The sequence below is a fragment of the Leopardus geoffroyi genome, chromosome C1 (assembly GCF_018350155.1).
Source record: "Leopardus geoffroyi isolate Oge1 chromosome C1, O.geoffroyi_Oge1_pat1.0, whole genome shotgun sequence".
In the NCBI taxonomy this organism is placed as follows: Eukaryota; Metazoa; Chordata; class Mammalia; order Carnivora; family Felidae; genus Leopardus; species Leopardus geoffroyi.
Window position 1 is genome coordinate 35,346,431 of NC_059328.1, and position 21,132 is coordinate 35,367,562.

At 51.5% G+C, this 21,132-nt stretch overlaps 1 protein-coding gene across 14 annotated transcripts; it reads right to left on the bottom strand.

Annotated features, from left to right (window-relative positions):
* Positions 1 to 1,349: 1,349 nt before the first annotated feature.
* PTCH2 (patched 2) lies at positions 1,350 to 16,641 on the bottom strand. Of its 14 annotated transcripts, XM_045477100.1 has the most exons (22): positions 16,224 to 16,628; positions 15,585 to 15,777; positions 9,778 to 9,967; positions 9,602 to 9,671; positions 9,320 to 9,411; positions 8,501 to 8,696; positions 7,789 to 7,910; positions 7,493 to 7,640; positions 7,282 to 7,413; positions 7,036 to 7,191; positions 6,859 to 6,951; positions 6,395 to 6,520; positions 6,183 to 6,301; positions 5,720 to 6,068; positions 5,262 to 5,574; positions 5,028 to 5,170; positions 4,761 to 4,941; positions 4,350 to 4,630; positions 4,107 to 4,244; positions 2,724 to 2,866; positions 2,540 to 2,639; positions 1,350 to 2,130 (listed from the first exon to the last, which is right to left on the bottom strand). In XM_045477100.1, the coding sequence occupies exons 1-22, from the start codon at positions 16,293 to 16,295 to the stop codon at positions 1,864 to 1,866; spliced, it is 3,624 nt and encodes a 1,207-aa protein (XP_045333056.1). In that variant the 5' UTR covers positions 16,296 to 16,628; the 3' UTR covers positions 1,350 to 1,863. The 14 variants fall into 14 exon arrangements, with proteins under 14 accessions (XP_045333056.1, XP_045333055.1, XP_045333054.1 ...); XM_045477099.1 differs by having other exon boundaries at positions 5,720 to 6,301; positions 15,585 to 15,726; positions 16,224 to 16,631; XM_045477098.1 differs by having other exon boundaries at positions 5,720 to 6,301; positions 9,799 to 9,967; positions 16,224 to 16,631.
* Between the last annotated feature and the right edge of the window lie 4,491 nt (positions 16,642 to 21,132).

A 21,132-nucleotide genomic window follows, 5' to 3' on the forward strand; every position in this document is an offset into this window, starting at 1 on the left:
TCGGCTGGAATCAGTTTGCTGCCACACCAGGACACCTTTCCAGTCAGAGCAGTCAGAGCAAAAACTTTCAGCACAGTTAATATCTATACACACTACAAGACTAGGGAGCACCAGGTCATTTCTTACATAAATAATTTCATTGAAAATCCTGAGGAAAAGAAATAGCACCCTACGAGATAGGCTCTAATCTTCCCATTTCACAGATGAAAACACTGAAGCACAGTGAGTTTAACTAACTTTCCTGGGTCCCTCTGCTGCTAAGCAGCACAGTAGACTGACATCTTTTGCACTAGTCCAGCTTGGTGAGCTCTTCTGCTCCACTCAAAAGCCCCTCCACCCAGGCACTATTGGCTTGAAATCCAGCCTCCAGCCCTTGCACCCTCTATTTTAGGTTCAAAGCCAACTACTCAAGGTCTTTTTAGGCATTTATTTTAGTGTTGATTCAACTGCTATAGGTTTGTTCATGTATTTAATTAAATGAATTTATTTTATATTTAGTCAGAACATGATTTTCTGGCCTTTAGCCTGGTGGGTGGGGTATAAGAAGGCAGTGCTCTTAAGGTGGGGTTGTTCCTGGTGAGTGGCTGGAACCCACTGTGCATATTTGTATCACTTGAGACTGAGACCTGGAATAGTTTGAGGAAGGATAATAAAAGACCTCCCTCACCTCATAGGGTGAGGTGCTGTAATCTAGCCCAGAAGTGTGGCCAGAATCTTCTAGCCCTCTGTATAAGAACAGAACAGATAGCTTAACTATAGCACCTCACTGGCCACTAGCACAATCTCAGTTTCTGGACAGTTCCCCCTGTGGATCCCCTGGCTGTCTGGCCAAAGGTGCCTCTGGGGCACCAGGCTGCTGATTTGCAGAGGCCTCTTGCCTTGGAAGATGGTCTAGACATAAACTCCTAAAATGTCTCCCCAGACCTTGCTATTCCCATCTGTTTCAGTTGGCTTTCTCTATCTGCTTCCATTTTACCTTCTACCTGTTGCATGGCTCTGCCCCCGCCCATCCCCCCACCCCCCACCATGCTGCTGAAACAGAGAGGTGTGCAGGGCTGGATTATGACGGCTCTGAAAGCCACACAGCAGTGTCACCAAAAACATTTGTATCATTTGGTATACTAAGCACTTACCCCAGGTCCTGTTACCAACTATATGACCACAGTATATTTGTTGAATATGACCTTCACTTGCCAGGTGAATAAATAGACCAACATTATGTGACAAAAATTTAGAACCTGGGGCCCTTCCGTTTCAGGACTAGAGTAGCCCCAGGAACTTAGACCATGATACCTCTAGTTGCAAACTCCCAAGTTTGTTTGAAAGAAAAGCACCAAAGTCATTTGAGATGAGTTCATATAGAATATATTTCACTCTTTAAAAATAAAACTTTCAGCATAGCTAAAATCTATACAAACTACAAAAATAAACATCTTCATATAAATAATTTACGTGGTAGAAGGAGGGCAGATACAGATGGCCTACTCAGGAGTTACCAAGCAGTGGGGGGCCAGGACTAGCAAAGGGTGCTAGAGGATCCCCCAGGCTTGGCCTGCGAGGGGCCAGTAGCACATGGGAGGGCGGGAGAAAAGGGATGAACCGCAGCCTGAGGTGCTGGCTTCTACCCCCACGCAGAAAGGCACAAACACAGAACCAGGTGTGCAAGGCTGTTCTCCCAGCCCAGAGGGTGCTGGTTTTGCATGGGTATCAGGGAGGTCTGTGATGGCTGAGGCAGGAAAGGGAACGCAGGCAGACAGCAGCAGCAGGGCTCTCCAGGTGTCTGTCCTGCATTCAATAACCCACCCACTGCTTCCCAGTGACTTCATGTGACCCAAGCAGGGTCTCCATGCTTCAGGTGCTCTATCACCCAGTGGCTGGGCATGGTCCCCTAGAACTGAGGTTGTTGGAGCCGCTGGCAGCTGGTGTGGCAACAGGGGACCAAGTGGGTTCATCAGAGGCTGGGTGGATGTAGGCACCAGGCAGCGGGGGTGGGTGGAGGGCCACTGTCATGGAGGTAGTCACTCTGGCAAAGCTCTGGGGCAGGGTGGGGGACAACCCCCACCTGAGTCCTCCTTCCCGTGGAGCTGGAGGGCTTAGGACCTCTGGGCTCTCCTTGTATATCTGTACCACCTGGGGGAGACACCACTCCCAGTGAGCCCAGGGGTACCAGGACCTCAGTCCCCTTCAGCAGCTCACTGGTGCATCACTCTGATTGTTGGGAAGTTGTGGCCATGGTTGGCTTCCAGCAGCAAATAAGAGCTGACAAGGGACAGGATGTCAAGGCCTCGGACAAACTCTGCACGTTGCTCTTGACCCTAAACACTAAGGTGGGTCCCATAAAGAAGCCAGGAAAGTTGAGGGACAGGGGCATGGTGTTTGGGCAAAGGGAGAGGCTGCCACCCTCGGTTGACCTCAGGGGGAGGGTCCTTGTGAATTGAGCCCTGTCTTTTGGCCAATGAGATTTTGTCCTGGCTCTGTCTCTTCCCTTGCCTGTCCCACCCCATCCCCTGGGCTGGAAGCAGGGGGAGGGTATGGTCACCTCTGGTGGGGGGCCCAGGATGGACAGCAGCACAGGCAGCAGCATGAGCCCATGGAGGAGGCCCAGGAGTGTGAGCACTGTCAGCACCACGAAAAAGTACCTGTGTGGAGGTAAGTGGTCAGCCTGGGTAGCCCCTGTGGCCAGTACAGGCAGGCCCTACCTCCTTGCCCCATGCCTCCCCTACCTTATGATGAAGTCAAAGTTCGAACCAGCAAGCATAAGCAGACCCAGCAATGTGGAGACGGCCCCATCGGTCACGGGAGCAAATGTGTGCTCTAGGGCACAGGCAGCCCGCAGGTTCCGGCTACCCTGGGTGGTCAGGAAGCCCTGGGGGAGAAAGGAGGCCCTATAGCTGCTCATTCGCCAGCCATGCCCTCAACTTCTCATCTGTCCCTAGGGCTCACAGGTCAGGTAAACTGAGCTCCTGGAAACTATCCAGGAAGTATGCATGGGTCTATTTATTTATTTTTGCATGAGTCTATTTAAGTAACACTGTATACATATGTCTGGTGAGACACAGAGATGTCTAAAATTGTTGGCAAACAGAGCCTGTCACCTGTTTTTGTAAATAAAGTTTAGTTGAAACACCGCCACACCCACTCATTTACATATATCTATGGCTGCTTTAGTGCTACCTCTGCAGAACTTCTACAGAGACACTGTGACCTGCCAAGCCTAAAATATTTCCTGTCTGGCTCTTTACAGAAAGTTTGCTGATCCTGGGTCCAGAAGGATGGACACCAAATGGTCACAGTTACTTGTTTGGATGGGATTTCAGAGGATTTCTAATTCTTTTTTTTGTACCTCTCTGCGTGCTGACTTTTCCCTCCTTCAAGGTTCTTATATATTGTTCTTACAATCAGAATAATAACAGGGCTATTATGGTGGAAAAAAGGGAGCTGTCTGCGGGGTCTAACCACAGCTGGTCTGTGGCCCCCACCTCTGCTCCCACTCCTCCTCTGCCAGAGAACACAGAGCTGTGGGAGAGGCTGAGCCTACCTCACTTCTACCATCTTTTTCTTGGAAGAATCCTTCATTTGCCCCACACTGCCATCCAGCTACCACCCCCCATTTCTCTGATCCCTTCACGGTAAAGCCATCCAAAAGAATTGTTGGTTCCTGTTTTCTCGCTTTCCATTCTGTCCCCACTTTGGTCAGGCCTTTGTCCCGTCCTCTCTGCTGAAATGACTGCTTATTTCGTTGTTTACATGTTTATTGTTTATCTCTACCCTCTAGAATATAAGCTCCTTGAAGGTAAAGCCTGTCTGTACTGGTATTATATCCCCAAATCTTGTTGTAAGTTGGTTTGTGTGTGTATGTATGTATGTATGTAATCTCTATACCCAGTGTGGGGTTCAAACTCACATCCCTGAGATCAAGAGTCCCATGCTGTATGGACTGAGGCAGCCAGGCGCCCCTGTATCCCCAATTTTTTTTTTTTTTTTTGCGTCCAAACAAGGCTTTGAAACCAATCCTTAAATAGTACCTAGCACATAGTAGGTGCTTGACAAATATTTGCCTGACACTGAATCAGCTGGCCCACCCATCCCCCAGTGCCTGTGCTCACCAGAGCCACATGGACTGTGAACTCGACACCAATGCCTACAGAGGCCACAAGGATCACCACGGGGATGGCACTCAGTTTGATGCCCAGGAAACCCATGATGCCAAAGAGCTCCACAGTCATCATCGCCAGGACCAGTACCTGGGGAAGGCAGGGCTCAGGCTCCTGGGAGAAGGGATGACGGGCTGGGCAGGACAGGGGTGGGGAGCCATGGGTCTCTCTTGCCCCATCCCTGCAAGGACTCACTATGAGACCAGCTGTCCAGGGATTGAGCAGCAGCAGGGCACAGACGAGGAAAGTGCATACCAGCAGGATGCAGATAGCCAGCAAAAAGTAGCGCCGCAGGCCCAGATACTGCTCCCAGAAGAGGAAGGGGGAGCCACTGGGGTAGGCACGCACCCCTGCCCGGCCTGCCTCGGTGCACGCTGCTCGGGCCCCCTCAATGGCCTCCACGAAGTCCGCAGTCTTCTGGAGGCCATGCAGTAGGAAGGGGAACTGGGCAAATTCCAGGGGCTGGGCTGCCGGGACTGTGGAGGGTAGGGAGCAGCAGGGAGAGGAGGGGTGGCCAGTGAGCACAAGGAGGAGAGGGCAGGGCCTTAGGATAGGGCCTGTGTGGGCCCAGGCTGAGGCTCTTGTTGGGCTTCCCCCCAGACTCACTGCGAAGGTTCTCCCCCGTAGTGTCATATTTGTCGTGCAGCCACTCGGGAGGTGGGGGGTAGAAGTTGGCCTGTGAGGCTGCCAGGCCCAGTGGGTCACTGCTTACCCACATGGTCAGCCCCACGTAGAAGAGTTCGGGTGGGATCAGCCCCTCCTTATCTACTAGCTTCCTTGTGGTCAACTGCAGAGGCAGAGAGAGCTGAAGGCCTGGGCCCGTAAGGCCTAGAGCCTCTCTGTGCTTCCTGACCCTTCCAGCCCCCTTCCAACCTGGCTGAAATCCAGAGGCTCTTGGGCGTCCCCGGTCTGGATGAGCAGCTTGTAGGCCAGGGCCCCATCCTCAGAGCCATTGCGGCATGAGTGGCGGGTAATGCGCCCAGAAGCCCAGTCCTGGTCAAACGCGGCCTGGATTCCTAGGGGAGAACAAGGTAGGGTACAGTCAGCCTGCAGCCCTGGGGGCTTCTGTCCGCAACAGCCCCCCCTGCCAGTTTCCTTGCCTCTTACCCTGTAGCCAGTTGCGGTAATAGTGCAGCCAGGTGCGGGGCGCCTGGGTGGCAGGCGGGGGCAGCACGGCCTTGAGAGAACTGAAGCGCTGGTGCAGATCAAAGAGGGCGCGTTGGGAGTGGGCGTAGTCAAAGCCACCCTGTGTCACCAGGGCCACCTCGTACAGGGAGAAGTACCTGAGCTGGGCGCTCAGGAAGGCATGCTCCTTGGTGCCCCGAGGCACCACATCTGTCAGGGCCAGCCCATCCTGCACCAAGGTTGCTCCGTAGAGGCTCAGGCCCAGAAGAGCCCCAAAGAGCACCAGCACCATGGCCTGTGGGAAATGGCAACTAAGCTGGAGGCCCAGGGATGTGCCCCAGCCCTCAGGAGGTGGCATGGGCCGTCTACCCTTCTTGGGGCCCAGAGACACTTACGTCTCTGCCTGGTGCACCCCAACTTCTCCAGGCCTAGAGTCTTACCTTGCTGTGTGACTGGAGCAGCAAGGGTGCAAAATGATAGCGGGCGAAATGAGCAAGATTCCAGCGGGCACAGGGCAGGGAATTGCAGGTTGCCTTTTGCCTTGTCCCCTCCTCTTGGCCTAGAAGGTCCCGTGTGGACCCTCCTGGGCTGAAGAGCTCAGAGCCCAGTGGGTCAGAAGGTGGGGGCACCAAGTGGGCCCGGGGAGGCAGGATGGTGACGACATGCTGGCTGCTGGCTTCACAGTGGGCAAAGGCTTGAACTGTGGCAGTCAGGTGGGCAATGCCCACTGGTACTGTCCTATCCCCTAGTTCCTGGGGCAGAATCTGAATCACGCGGGCAGAGCAGGGCCTGGAAGAGGCAGAGAGTGGGGGTGGCAGGTCTGTGGAAATGCTGGTGAGGGGACAGGAAGTGATGGGGCCCGAGGAGATGAGGCCTGGTGGGGTGGGGATGCAGGGACGGTACCTGGAGAAACAGCAGAGCACGTCGAGGCGCTGGCAGTGGCGCCGATGCAGGTCCAGGCTGAGGACCGCCGGGAAGACAAGCATCACGGCTGCAAAGTTGCAGCCAACCACTATGGCCGCCTGGGGGATGGACAAGAGGGACACAAAGGCTGATGCAGCATGCCCCCCGTTTCATGCTCACCCTGAGCCTGGGCCCTGTTCCTGAGGCCTCACCTGCAAGGAGAAGGCCCGCAGTGCAGGGATGGGAACTAGGGCAGCCATGAAGAAGGCAACCATGTGGTTGATGGATGTGAGTGCGACGCTGGTACCTGTGCGCCGCAGACACTCGCCTGTGCGCTCCTGCCAGGACAGGGGAGGAGCCATGGGTCTTCAAGGTAGAGCGAAGGGGAAGCTTGGGAGCTTGGGATGGCAGAGGAGGGACAATAACCACACGGCAGCTAACAGGTATTGAGTACTGTACACGTGTCATGCACATTGTTCTAAGCACTCAACCTGAGTTATCACCGATCCTCACAACAACCCTCACGACACCAGCACTATTATTACCCCTGTTTACAGATGAGGAAAACTGAGGCACAGACAGGTTAATTACCAGCCCAAGGCCACCTAAGCCAAGAGGCTCTTAACCCTGTGCTAAACCGCTTCAGATGAGCCCAGGCTGGAGAACGAGGCCTCACCTGGAGAGGGGTGCCAGGTGGAGCCTCTGTGAAGGCATGTGCCAGCAGGAATATGTCATCCACACCGATGCCCAGTGCCAAGAAGGGCAGCACCTGGAGGGGCACAGGGGTGGGCAGCTGGAGGAACTGAAGAGCCTGGACTGTGGACCCCAAGTGTGCCCTGTAGTCCTGGTGTACCTGGGTAGTGGCAGCATTGAAGGCGATGCCAAGCAGGGCACAGAGCCCAAGGCCCGAGGCCACTGCCAGGGCTACCAGCAGCACCCCTGCAAGGCCTACAGCACCCTGGGACTGGGCACAGTCCCAGCGCAGCATCGTCACACAGGCATAGGCTAGCTGTGGGGAAGGAGGGCACAGTCTTGGAAAGCAGCTTCCTGGCTGAGCACCGGGCAGAGGGTGGGGTAAGGTGCTGGGAGCAGGACCCACCATGAGCAGATAGCCTCCCACCACACGGGCAGCACTGACTTCAGAGAAAGCGTGCAGGATGTCATCCAGGGTGGTGGAGGAGAAGGCGTGGATCTGCTGGGATGAATTCTGAGGCAGGGCCTCCTGGGCCAGCTGGAGAGACAGGGTGGATCTGAGGGGCAGGAGGAGGGAGTGGCCTCAGGGCGCCGCCCTTGCCCTTCTGCACACTGACCTGCACAAAGCGCCGCTGCCAGGCCCTCAGCACTGTGCCAGCCTGCTCCTCGCTCCAGCCGATGTCGTGTGTCTGGTAGTCGCCTCGGAAGTGCTCATACAGCTGGCGGGGACTCATCAGCAAGAAGGTGCTCTGCAGGGCTTCTGCCCTGGTGAGGGGTAGAGGAGAGTTGGGGGGCAGAGCTGGCCTGAACGCCCAGCAGGAGCTGTACAGGGGGGTTTTGCCAGAGCCGCCTAGAATCAGAGTGTGGATTCCCATGCCTGGGGCCCCCTTACCAGGCCCCATGAAGGCCCTACCTTAGCAGCTGTCCTTGGGCGTCTCTGGCCATGCCCCCCAGCAGCAGTTCCTCCTGCCAGTGCATGAACTTGTGGGAGAAGCCATGGCAGCCACCGTTCAACTCCTGAGCCACATTGGGAGCCTAGAGGGGGACAGGAGGGGGGTTTATTATTCAAGGCTCTGGCTCTGGGTAACTCGGGGTCCCTGGGCTGGAACCATGCCTGCCATGGGGTTCCATAGCCTGAAGTGTAGATAAGTATTCTCCTGAGTTTCTTGCCTACTCTGAGTCTCTTGCCTAATAGCGAACAGCTATTATCCTGCAGAGAAGAGGCCACAAGAGGGAGAAGAGGCCTGGAAATAGGCTTCTGGGAAGCGCTGGAGTAACTTTGGTGGGTTTTGGAAAAAGGTTCACATTCACAGGGCCACAGAGACACTCAGGAAACCAGGTATGATACTTGTGCTTAGCTAATTGGTCCTCAGTTTCTCTGTACAAATCTATTTTGATGAAGTTCAGGTTTTCTGGGCTTAGAAAAGGACCAAGGGATTCATATACCACTTGAAGGTCCCTTAGGAGAACCGAATGGAAAGGTTATTCAGGTATCTAGCACAGTGAGGGCAGGGTAACGATGTCCAGAAAATGGGAGACAGAGCACAATCTGCTCTCTCAGAACATATGAGGAGGGAAAAGAGAAGAAAAATAGCCTTTCCCTGGCAAACCCGGCTGGAACCCACCTGCTTGCTGTGATGGTTAGGGGCAGTAGGTGGGCAGTGGAGGTCATCAGGGTGCAGACAGGGCCGCCCCACATAGGCCTGGCCCACCTGTGCCTTGTCTAACAGCTCCCGGAAGCCCTCAAGGGAGGCAAAAGGGCCCAGCTCCTTGAGCAGCTGCTCTGGATCCAGGTTGGTCCACTGGATGTCAGGACGACCACTGAGGGGAGAGCCCGTGGTTGGTGAGGATAAAGGATCAATCCCCTCCCTCCAAAATGCTGCTAGGGGACCCCTGCTATACCCTACCCTCCTCCTAGCTGTTCATTTGTCCCTCCATATGAAGGGTGTGCAATGTTGAGCCTCCCAGAGCTCCCAGGCTACACCAGCTTACCAGGTTGCTGCAGTGAGATGGAGGACAGATAGTACTTAATACATGGACAAGGCCAAGAAAAAGCCCCACTGAGTCCCTTCCCAAGCATCTATCTTTGGTTCTAATACATAACCATACGGGCACCTGCCTGTAACAGGTTTTCTTTTTAGTCTGGCAACAGCTTAGCTGATACCTAGTTAACTCTCTCATGCAAAGTCTCTTTCTGGGGATCTTTTTTTCTCTTTCATTCAGATCTTTGTTCTGTTTTGTCTAAATAAGGCCAGTTTGCCTTTCCTTCAGAGGAAAGGAGAAGGGGGATGTGGAGAGAGCCCTGGGGCAGTCTGGCCCTGGCCTGACAGGTAGTTTAGGCCCTTAGTAAGGTTTTGATCATCATCTTCACTCCCACCCTCTCTTCTGCTGGGAAAGTCCCGGCCTAGGAAGCAGGGCCTGGGAGCAGCTGTGGTGGCACTCACGGCAAGTAGGCAGAGCCCCCTTGGAGTTTGGCTCCCTCCCAGAAGCAGTCGAGGGGGGTGAGGATCACGCACGGAAACAGCTTCTCAATCATCTGCCAGGGACATCCCAGGCCACATCAGTCCTGTCCCTGGGCTCCTTTCTCCACAATCTCTGTAGAATGCCCTCTGCAACCCCCTCCCCTCCCCTCCTGACTTTTAGCCTCCCCATCTCCGAGAACCTTCCCCTGCTGCAGAAAAGGTTCCACCTTGACCCCATCTCAAAGAACAGCTCAGGGTACTCACCCGCTCAATCATTCCATTTTCAATTAGGGGAATTCCTGACTTGTAGCAGATTTTATTCAAATCCCAGGACCTGGAATAGCCAGGGCACAAGAGATCAGCAGAAGAGGAAGATTTCCATGCCAGCTCTGCCACAGCATGCCTCACTCCCAGCTGCTCAGGGACTCAGCCAGACTCACTTTCCGTAGAGTGATACTTGCACTTTACTGGCTGCAAGGGCTGCCTGGAGGTGGAGGCCCAGTGCCTCAGGCGTGAGGATGTTCTCCCCCTCCTGGTGTGGGGTCTGTATCAACATCTGGGAGGTGTACGCAGCCTCCTCCCCCAGCTTCTCCTTGGTGTAATGCAACTCCTGGCTCACCCGGCTGCCCACTGCCAGAGACAAAGAGAAAGCTGGGGAAAAGAGCTTTAGTGGATTGGAGCTCAGGGGAATGTGGGACCCTAGCCTGCTGAGGCTTCCCAGGAAAAGTGGGAGAAGTGCTCTGAAAGGAGCCCCTACTTTTCCCCTGATGGCCATTCTGACTCCACAGGCTCCTGGCCCTCTGGCTGGAATCTGGAGCTTTGCAGGGAAGTGAGAGACCTCAGTTGTATGGCTCTATGGAATTCTTGTATCGTCTAAGATTTAAGCATGAATCAGGCTGGCTAGGTTTGGAGCAAATAACTTCAAAATGACAGGTCAGTATGAGTTGGGTTGGGGCTGCGGTTTTGGAGGTATCCTGGTAAAGGAGCCCTCACTCAGTCCCTCTCTGCTTTGGTAAGGAAGACAAGGAGGGACAAAAGGGACCAATAGAGAGGCTGCTATTGGGAGGGTCTTCTAAAAGAACAGATCTAGCGCTTAGGACTGGTTCTTAGTTCAGGTTGTCCCAGGCAATGCTTTATAGCCATACATCTTTTTGCAAATTGTTCTGCCAAGAGGGTGGGGATGGAAGTGCCTGGTAATAATGGGCCCTGTGGTGGCACAGCTGGGAGGGAGGATCAGATAGTCTTTCAGTGTGACGCTGTCAACATACTGCTTCCACTCATGCAAGAAGTACCTGGAATCAAGTCACGTACCCTGGCAGAGGTGACAGCAACATGGACCAAGGGGAAGAAAACGTTCCCAGATCCCTTTCACCAGTCTCACTGTCCAGGCAACAGGGAGACCCAGCGCCAGGCCTGCCTTAGTCTCCTTGATCTTGGCAACCCTCAAGTCCAGCATTGTACTGGCCACAGAGTCATGGTCTCTAACTGGGGCCTAGCAGGGGACGGGTGCTGTGAGGGGATATGGCCTGCCTGTGGTTTGGAGGAGGGCAAGGGCAAGTGCCAAATCACTCCTGAGGCTTTATGGACTTGGTCTGCGCTTAGGCCCAGTTCTGCTTCCACCTGTCCAGGACCTCTGCCTGTTGGTCACTGCCATTCCTGGGGCCCACATGTATATCTTCTCTGAGGCTCCAGCCCCATCGGTGATCATCGTGGTCCCCCATCTCTTTTTCTTTTTTTTGCTTTAAACAGAGAGAGTGTGTGAGAGTGCCTATGTGCTCACATTGGGGCAGGGTGGGGGCATGCAGAGGGAGAGAAAGAATCCCAAGCAGGCTCCGCCCTGTCAGCACGGATCCCACCACCCTGGGATCATGACCTGAGCTGAATTTGAGTTGGATGCTTAACCCACTGAGCCACGCAGGTGCCCCTCCCAATCTCTTTTTCAAGCCCATATAATCTCCTTACTCATGAGAGTCCCAAACCCTTAGCAGCAACCCCCCAACACAGATTTGCCCATCTGCTCACATTTTCCCACTCAAATCACATTCCTGGCCCTCTCTCACGAATGTAGCCTCCCATAGCCATGCTGCCTGCTTCCACATATTTTTCTTCCTTTTCTGACTCTCCTTCCTCCCCAGGCCTGTACTGTACTACAGTGTTTATTTCACCAGGCTTAGGCCAAACCTGCTACAAGGAGGGACAGGAGGGGACAAAAATAAGCTCTTCATAGTAAGTGAGTTTGCTGAGTGGAGGGAGGCAAAGGAGAAGGAAGGAACCCAGAGAGGGCTATCAAGAAAGCAAGAGAGGGGTGCCTGGGTGGCTCAGTCCATCCAACTTTTGGTTTCGGCTCCAGGTCATGATCTCACAGTTTGTGAGTTCTAGCCCTGTATCGGACTCTGTGCTGACAGCGTGGAGCCTGCTTGGGATTCTCATTCTCTCTCTCTCTCTCTCTCTGCCCCTCCCCTGCTCACTTACTCTCTCTCAAAATAAATAAACTTAAAAAAAAAAAAAAAAGAAAGCAAGAGAAATACTGCCAATGTAAAGCATAACATCAAAGAAAATAAGGAATACTAAGAAAAAATGAGGAAAAGCAAAAGGTAAACTTCTGCTGACAACAATGATGATGATAGACACGAGGACAGATGAACTGGGATGTATTGTGCAGGCAAGAAGAGACAGCAGGTGGAAGGGAGAGCCTGGAAACTCTGTACAGACCTGGGTTTGAGCCTTGGCTCTGACACTTAGTCTGTGCTTTGGGAAAATTACTTAGTCTCTCTGACCCTCAGTTTCCTCATCTGTCAAGTGGGGACAATGCCTACCTTGGCAGAATTAGAATCAATGCAGGCAAAGCACTAACTGCCCAACACATAGTAGGTACAGACAAGAATTGTTATTTAATAGCTGCTGGGAGAGAGACTGTGGGACAGAAAAATGAGAAAGAACTTGGAGTAACAAAGATTGAATGGGGAGGAAGTAGGAGAAAAGGAGAAGGAGATGTTAAAATCAAGTCTGTTGAATGCTTTTGTGCCTTTACAAAAGAGAGAATATAACTGGTTAGCCAGCATGGAAAAAGAACCCACCTTATATGTAATCCTATAAGTGTGAATTAAAACAGCAGTAAATTACTGTCTATCAAACTAGCAAAAAAAAAAAAAAAAAAAAAAAATTGATAGCATTCATTGCTGGCTTACAGGAGTGGACTCTTCCTACCACCAAAGTGTAATTTGGTATATTTGAGGGAAAGCAATATTGTAATATGTATCAGACCCTGAGAAATGTTCGTAATCCTTGGTCCAGAAATTCTCCATGCAAGGGCCTATAAGCAAAGACATAGGCTTTCTTGGAGTGAACTGGGAGCCATGGTAGCTTTTGGGCAGAGAAGTGAGATGACCTTTTTCATCACTGAACAATACATTCTGGAGCTGAACTGTGAATGAATAGGAATTGGCCAGGGAAGAAGTTCAGGAAAGGGCATTCTGGGCCAAGTTATGTGTAGGGAACTGTCAAAGACTCAGCACTGCTGAGTGAAAGAGAGACAATGCTAGAGAAGAAATCAAGTTAGGTTGCGAGGGCCTAGAATGTGTGCTAAGGAACTGGATTCTGGAGTCTCCCCAGACCCTAATAGAAAGTGGTGGAAGGACTCTAAGCAGGGGATGGACTTGGCCAGATTTATATACACCACAGGAGGGCAGTGTAGAGGCAGAGTTGAAGGTGAGGCTTGCAGAAGATTGGTCACTTCTCTAACAGACTTTGATTTTGTTGGCCATTCTCTGAAAGGCCCAGTGATTCAGGGCAGCTGGATCCCTCCCCAGCCTCAGGGGGGTGGAATTTGATTAGTTAATCACAGTAATTCCATTGCCTTTGCCAAGTGAAGGGTTTAGGCATATGAAGCTACACAGTTCTTGCCAAAGTGACCAAATGGGAAGTCGGCTGGGGGGCTTCTGGTAAAATTTCCCCCACTTCCAAAATTTCCCCCAGACAGGACGGGATGACGTCCCTTTTCTGACACTGCAATAGCCACTTGGGACAAGGAGGTGGTAAGCCTGAGGACAAAAGGCCAACATGCTGAACAAGGCAGAGGAGAAGACAGGAAGTGTCCTTACTGATGTCCTTAGGTTTTGAATTAACCATCCTGGTACTTCTCTACTGTGTACTACCAGATTTCTTGTTACAGGGATAATAAATCAATCTTCTTCCTTCCTTCCTCCACCCTCCTTTCCTTTTTGTTCTCTTTCATGTGGCTAAAAGCATATCAAATGATACAATCAGGAGTATACTACCAGAGACTGAGAAAGGCCTCATCTAGAGCAATGGCCACATGGGTGGAAAGGAGGAGACTGTTATGAGAAAGGTTAACAAAGAAGAATTTGCTGGCTTAGTAACCAGTTAGGTAAGCAAGAAGAACTGAGGCTGACTCCCAAGGTTTCAGCCTTGGGTCTTTGAGTGGATAGTCGTTCCACCAATTGATATGTTGCATCCTGCCTTCTAGATAGAATGGCTACATGTTCCTTCTTTTCAGGGATAGTTCCAACTTCAAACCATCTCTCTCACTGTTCCTGTAAGTATTGGTTGGGCTATGTGTTGTGTTTTTTTTATTTTAGAGATCAATCTATCTCTGGGCCTTTTAGCTTTAAAGTTGATCAGGAAGGACAAGTTACTTTCCAAGTCTCTCACCATGGCAAAGTTGTAAGGGACCCTGAGCTCTGGTCCAGAACTCTGATAGCCAGTGAGTGTCCTGCTTCTTTCTTTGCTTCCTGTATTAGCAAAACAGGAAAGGAATAGAGAAATACTCTTCAGTCCTCACCTTGATCAGCTCCTCATTGCCTAGGGCATTGCTGGGAGAAGCCTCAACTATAGATGTACAGAGACAAGCTCAGGTCAGGATCATTGCTTTGACCTCACCCCCAGCTCTAGCTGATATAGGACACAGCAGGATTCTGAAATAAAGGAAAAAGCCCTAGGAATTGGATACCACCCTCTAATATCACCCTTCCACAAACAGCAGAAAAAATCTGGTGGGATCTAGCTTGTCCTGTGCTGGAGTAATAGGAGAGAAGATAAGGAACAGGAACATGGAGGTTCAAGCAGTGTTTAGATGGGAAAGCTCTGGGAAATGGAGAAAGAGGAAGAGGGGAGAGACAGCTTCTATTGTAGCAGGAAATCCAACAGTCATTTGGGACCACCCAGGCAGCAGTGGTGTGTGGGTGGGGGTATGTGTATGTGCGTGTATGCACATGTGTGTCCTGGGGCTGGGGGCAGGCAGGCAGGCACAGAGAAACATCTGCTCTGGACCCCAGGGCTGGTCTAGAGTGTATATGTATGTGTGAGCCTGCAGAGGGCTGGGGCAGGGTGGGGATGGGGTGTGGGAGCCCAACAGGCAGGCGGGCAGGCTCCAAGAAACATCTGCTGTGCATCCCAGGGCTTGCCAGTGTTTGAAATAACTCAAGGGTGTGAGACTCTAACCTGGCCCTGCCTTTGGGTGTGGGCCAGGGCTGGGGGAGGTTTGGGGGAGGCCACAAATGCAAATTTCCCAGGAAAGACCAGGTAAGAGTTTGACTCTATTGAAGGGCTAACATATGAAACCAGGCCTCAGGAAAGAAGAGTTATGCCAAAATTATTAATAAGAAACCATCTTTATCTAATGCTTCCATTAGATAGTGAGGATTTGGTTGCATCTTACTCCACTGTTGCCTCAAAGTGCAGACCCTGTGCCGCTTTTTCCCACTAATCGCAGGGGGCCTAGGTGCATGGGACCTCTCCATGGAGGCTTGCCAGATGATTTACTCAGTTTCCCCAGCCCAGTTCTAATTTTCCAGATTCTCCTGGTTAGGTGTGATCTCTCCTTGCCTTCTCTTATTCAATGTAATCACATTCTGCTCTACATTATATTGCATCCTAACACATATTTTACTTTCCTTGCTACTGAAAGATGGGTCTTAGTTTGGTTGCCTTTACAAACCCTGCCATGCCATAAAAAATACACATAAAAAGTTGGCAATAATTGCTAAATAAACACACACATGCTCACAGATAACTATTCTATATACCTATCCACAGGACTTCATCATCTGCAGATGTCCATTTACAGGTGTGGGAGGGAGCACTGCTCCCAGACGCCCAGGCTTTGGCAAACAGGTACCCCTTCCAGACCCAGAGCCAAGCCCACTAGAACTCAGTAGTCAGCTCCTCACGCTGTTCTTGTTTTAGGCTCACCATATCCAAGCAGCTATGACTAGTGTCCACAACTCACCTTCCACCCAGAGCTGTTCTAGGTCTGTCTCAATGATGGCCACACGGAGACCCAGTGCCAGGGCTCCAAAGGCCAACAGGCCCAGGAAGAGCACTTTGCCACAGTGTTTCTGGATCCCGCAGCCCAGAGAGAAGAGCAGGCCCTGGAAGTAAGCACGAAGCCAGAGTGGAGCCTTTAGGCTCCCAGCTAGGATCTGGGATGGAAAGAGAAGGGTCAGCCAGGCATTACTGCAACAATGCATGAAATCCTTCCTTTTTCTCCTTATGTACACCCTCTGCCCAAGCCCTAGCTTCTTGCTTTCTGGATGCAGGACAGGTAGGACCTACAGAGACACAGGCCCAAACTTGGAAAAGATTTAACTCTATTCCCTGCCACCCACCCAATACACACCCAAGGAAGGCACAGACCCCTTTTCTGAGAGTAGAATACATATACATACATCTGTTTTCAGGTGCACAGAGGTGAAACCCAGACACACTCTCACCGGCCAGATGTTGAGGAGACACAGAAAGGCACACACACCCTTAAGGGGTGGGCAATAACACCCTGCACTTTAGAGACATCGCACCTTGCTGAGTGACAGACCTGGGGTCTCTAGACCTGGTCCCAATCTTTCTAACCCGTTTCCACTCCACTCACCTGGGGTGATGCGGCTCGAGCTGGGGGTGTATAGACAGGGGGCAGCTCCTGGAGTGGCGGCGGCCGAGCCATGCTGGCGGGGATGGGGGGCGTGGGCGCCCCCAGCTCGCGTTATCTGGGATTCTCCATAGGCTGGCCTGGTACCCCTGTACTGCGGGGCCCGGCGTCGGGACTCAGTGGGGCCGCTTAGACGCGGCGTGGGTGAGGGGTGGGATGCTGGTGAGCAGCCGCGGCTGTGAGGGGGATGAGCGCAAGGAGATGCGGGTGCCGGAGTCAGTCCCGCGTTCAAGCAGAGCTACCGGCCCGCGACAAGCCGCGCGGCAAGAGGTGGCGAACGCATTGAGGAGGAGGCGTCCTTAGCCCCAGAAAAAGGGAGAGGGCCGGGACGACGCCCTCTCATTGGCTGAGGGATCCGTAAATTACTCGGAGCCGCGCGGCCGGATCTGCTGCTAGGCAACGGCGCCGCGGGTGGGGGCGGGGCAGGAGACCACCCAGGCAGGGCCACCCCACGCCTTGCTTCCCCAGCCGCCTGCTGGGCCCTGGGGGAGAAGCAGGGAGGGAGATCCCGAGGACGCACGGCGCTGGCCAAGTATGAGCTAGGAGACGCCAGTGCTGAGAAAGGGTATCTGCTGACTGACCCGCCAAGACCCAAAGACTCCTTTTCGCTCTTTTCTGCCTCCACACTTGCCCCTTTCAGTCCACTCTCCACTGAAGCCAGAGTTATCTCTCTAAAATGCAAATTTGATGATTGCTCTAGAACACAAAGCCCTTTTGGAGCGCGGAGCCCTGAATGATCTAACTAAAGCCTCTCTCATAGTTCCTTCACACCCACCCGATGTTCTTTCCAGCCCTACAGAGTTACATGTAATTTCCTAAAGGCACCATGCTATTCCAGGCGTTTCTGCCTTTGTACGTGTTGTGGCCCTGTTGTCTTGGCAGACAACCTTCAAAACAACATGAATCGGTCATCTCTCTTTGAAGCCTTCCTTGATTCGCACTTCCGCCTGATGTAGTTGCTTCTTTCATTGTGCTCCTTATAACTAGACAATAAGTAGGTGCTCAATTGTTGGAGAAACCAGGGTGGAAAGGACTGGAAACGGAATAGTTCCTTTATTAAGCTTTCATCAACTATCCTGAGTACCGTTTCTGCCAGGTTTCTGAATGATTAACCCTGAGTGGCAGAGGAGGGTAAAATCGATATTCTAACATGTAAGGTTTGGAAAAGAGAAAAATAATCTCCAATAAACTCATTACTCTAACACAACCACTACTCTCTCCGGCCAATTTCTTGGTCAGTTCTTCCAGACTTGTTTATCATTACATCATTAACATTACAGTGTTACTACATAGTCTTTGTATCAATTATTTGGAGAATGTCCTTAGGACAGATTCCCAGAAGTGAGGGTGTTGGGTCAAAAAGCATGAACATTTTTATGGCTCTTGCTACACATTGCCAAACTGCTTTTTGAAAACGTGTCAATTAACATTATTTCCAGAGCCTCAGTCCTGGGGAAAGGGAAATTTCAGACTGAGGGGATGAACCACCTAACTGGTTTGCCACATCTGTTGGTCCATTCTTCCAGCAAAATGCCAGTGGAGGAATCAATACATGTATGATGCTGTTGGCAAATTAGTAACTACGCATTAAAAAGCAGCATACGTGCATAGCACTTTCTTCTTCCCTGTTATCCTCTTGTGGATAAAGAAAGTGTATGGAAGATGGTGGAATAGGAGGACCCAAGAAAATGTATCCTCAGGAATTCTCTGGATATAGAAATAGTCTCTAAACTAGCTGTATGGGCCCCTGGATTGCTCTTGGGGCAACAGCTGAGTATGGCTGGGTACTCAAGCAGAAAGGCTCTGTTGTAAGCAGCTCTTGAGACTTCCTTCCTTCTTACCAGACTCCGCAAGACATAAAGTCCATAGAGAAAGATTTGTAATTGCCTGGGCCTTGGGACTCTGCTTCCACCGCAGGCCCATCATTGCTAACAACTGTGGTGAAGTCCAGCATTTCTGTGGATGCTTCCAGGGCAGGGCTTGCCTGCTGGGAAAATTTCTTGCCAAACTCCAAAGACCAATGTGGGAGAAACTGGTCTGCAGTTCTAACCATTCCAACTCAGGGCCTAGTACCCTCTGGCTGCTCCAAGCTCCAAGATGACCTTTCTTTTCCCCAACAAAGTGATTTCCTGAGTGCAGCTGAGCTCAATCAGAGCAACCTAAAGCCATAGACCCCAGGGAACAGGAAGGGAAGTAGAAACTTGTCTTTTTTACGCTATAAGCAGCCTGCTTCACTGTGGAACAGCCTGGTTCAGTGTCACTTCCACTGGGCCTGGAAATGTGTTTTGGATTAAAACCAGAGAAATTCCCCAAAGAATAACAAAAGAGAAAAGCCATTTAATTAAATTCATTATCACCAAGGAGTAAATCTAATTACTGACTGAGACAACATCCTTTAAGGTCTGTTATGTGTCCACCCCTTTGCTAAGTTCTAGGGTTGCAGGGTACCTGCTTTTTAGAAGTTCATAGTCTAAGAGGGAGCACAGAGACCACAGGGGAAAACACTGTGAGCTGGAATACTCAGGGAGGTTTAACTTGGATTGGATGGGAGAGGTGGGAAGATGACCAAATTGAAAAGGAGAAGACATGGTTCAAGGTCTGGATCTATCATTTACTGCTTATGAGATCTTGGGCAAGTCACATAATCTCTGACATTGACATAAGAATTAAATAATATATGTGGCTGATGAGCAGTGTAGGTAGGGTCCATGTAGGAGGAACTAGGTTAGACCTTCTTTCCTTGGCATTCTCCCAGGCTTCTCACTCATGCTTTGGGCTGGCTTTTGTTATCTGGGCTGGGCAGGGTCAGTGACCCTGAGATGTAGAGGAGGGAAGCAGGGATCCCTGGTGCCCCCCGCCCCCCTGCCCTCCCACTGCCATCCATTATGTTTAGTGGCCAAACTTGGGAATGTATACCCCTTCCCTGTAGGCAGCTTTAGGCCAATGGCACCTGTCAAGTCTCTAGTGTCAGAGGCTGCAACCTAAGATCAGAGAATGGCCTTTTACCTGGAAGGTGGAGTAAGAAGAGAGGCTGAAAATCAAAGCAGAATCTCCCCATTTATCCATGGCAGAAAAGCCTGATGCAATCCTTCTGGGTGGTGGCAGATGGCTCAGGTTGAGGATGTCACCCTGGCTTCAAGTAGAAGGTGTTCTCTTGCTCAGCCTCTTTCCTTCCCTGTGAGCTCCACCAGAACTAAGCTTTCTAGCCCTTGTGTCTGGGTGGTCCTTCCCATACCCACTCCCCCTTCCTCAGACACATTTAACTATTTAGAAAGCAGTATACAAAGGCCTGGCTTACTACCTCTTTAGGGGTAGGGACAGCTGTGGATAAAGAAAGTATGTTCTCTGCAATTCTCTGGAAATAGAAACAGCTTATAAACTGGCCTGTGTGGGCCCCCAGATTGTTGTTGGGGCTCCGGCTAAAGACATCCTCCCCCCCCCCCCCCCCCACCAACTCCCACCTCCATAAATGGGAGTGGGATACGTAGACTAATGTGATGAAGGATTGGGAGGAAGAAGTTCAGCCTCTGGCCTTGGGAACAAGTTTGGAGGGCAGTCCTGACAGTCCATCCCCTTACAGGCTCAGGAACTCTTGCCAGCAGGTGGGGGTGAGGTGTTACTGGGGGAGGGGTTCCTGGAGTAGTAGACACCAGATTTTGTCTGACTTGGCAAGCTCCCAGAACCCTTGTTGCTCAACACTTCCCCAGAGTCCTCCTTGATGGGCACTGAAAGCCCCCTTCCTTCTCTCTTCCACTTCCCTCCTGGAGCATCACTGGGAGAGGCAGAACAGGCAGAACAGGCAACTCTCTTACCTGCCTGCCTCTTCTGGCTTCTGTCTCATAGAGAGGTGGCTGGCAGTGGAAATTCAGTTGCTCACTATATTTTAGATATATACAAACTCTCTGTAAGCTGCTGCCAAAAGGAAACAAAAATGGTCCCAGCCTTCTGGCAGACAAACAGAGCAAAGGGAAGAGAAATCAAAGCATCTTGGGCATTCAGCCAATCCTGGAGTTGTTGGAGACAATAGCAGCACTGTCCTGGGCTGGGGGCTGTTCCCAGCTGGGACTTAAACTTAGCAAGGCCTTCCCCTGGGAAATCTTACCTTGTCCTGTTTTCTCCAGCTCCCCTTTCCAAGTCCTGCTCATGGGTTTGTGCAAGGGAAAGCAGAGAAGTCTTTCCTCTACCTTACTGTCAGGGATTCCAAGGGCTCAGTGGGGGAAGATGAGGAAGGGGTTTGGGAAGGCTCTAGGACAGTTTAATCAATCCCTTCTCTTCCCTTCCTTCCAAACCTATCTAGTTTCACCCCCTTGCTGTTCAGAAGCAGTTTTCTGGCCTCTTGGGCCACCCAGATCCCAAGGGTCAGAAAGCTCAGAGAGGGGACAGAACCTGAGACTGGAAAGATCCTTTAAAAGTTATCCAGTCACTTTCCCATTTTGCAGATGTGGAAACACAGGGACAGAGGAGAGGCAAGATCTGGCCAAAGCCAAACAACATTTCAGGGGGCAGGTCTTCTTCCATCCAGCATCATCTGAACTCTACAGATTTCGTTTCCAAAGGGGACCACCCTGGGCACTGCCACAGCTCTTTACCCCCACCTCTCCCCACAGTCCTATCCATCTCAACCACTTCTACTGGGCCAGTTCAGCTCCTGTCTGATTAGGGCAAATTTTCAGGAACCTTGTTCTGGCCAGTGGTAGGAATGTGGAGCTCTAGAGCTCCCAAGAAGGCTGGTGGAGGTGGAGATCCTTTAGGGTAGAAATGCTCATCTAGTCTCTCACAAGTTCAATGAGAACAGCACTAAGATTCAGGCAAGATTACTCAAATGAACTTTAGAGACTTCAGATTTTTGAAG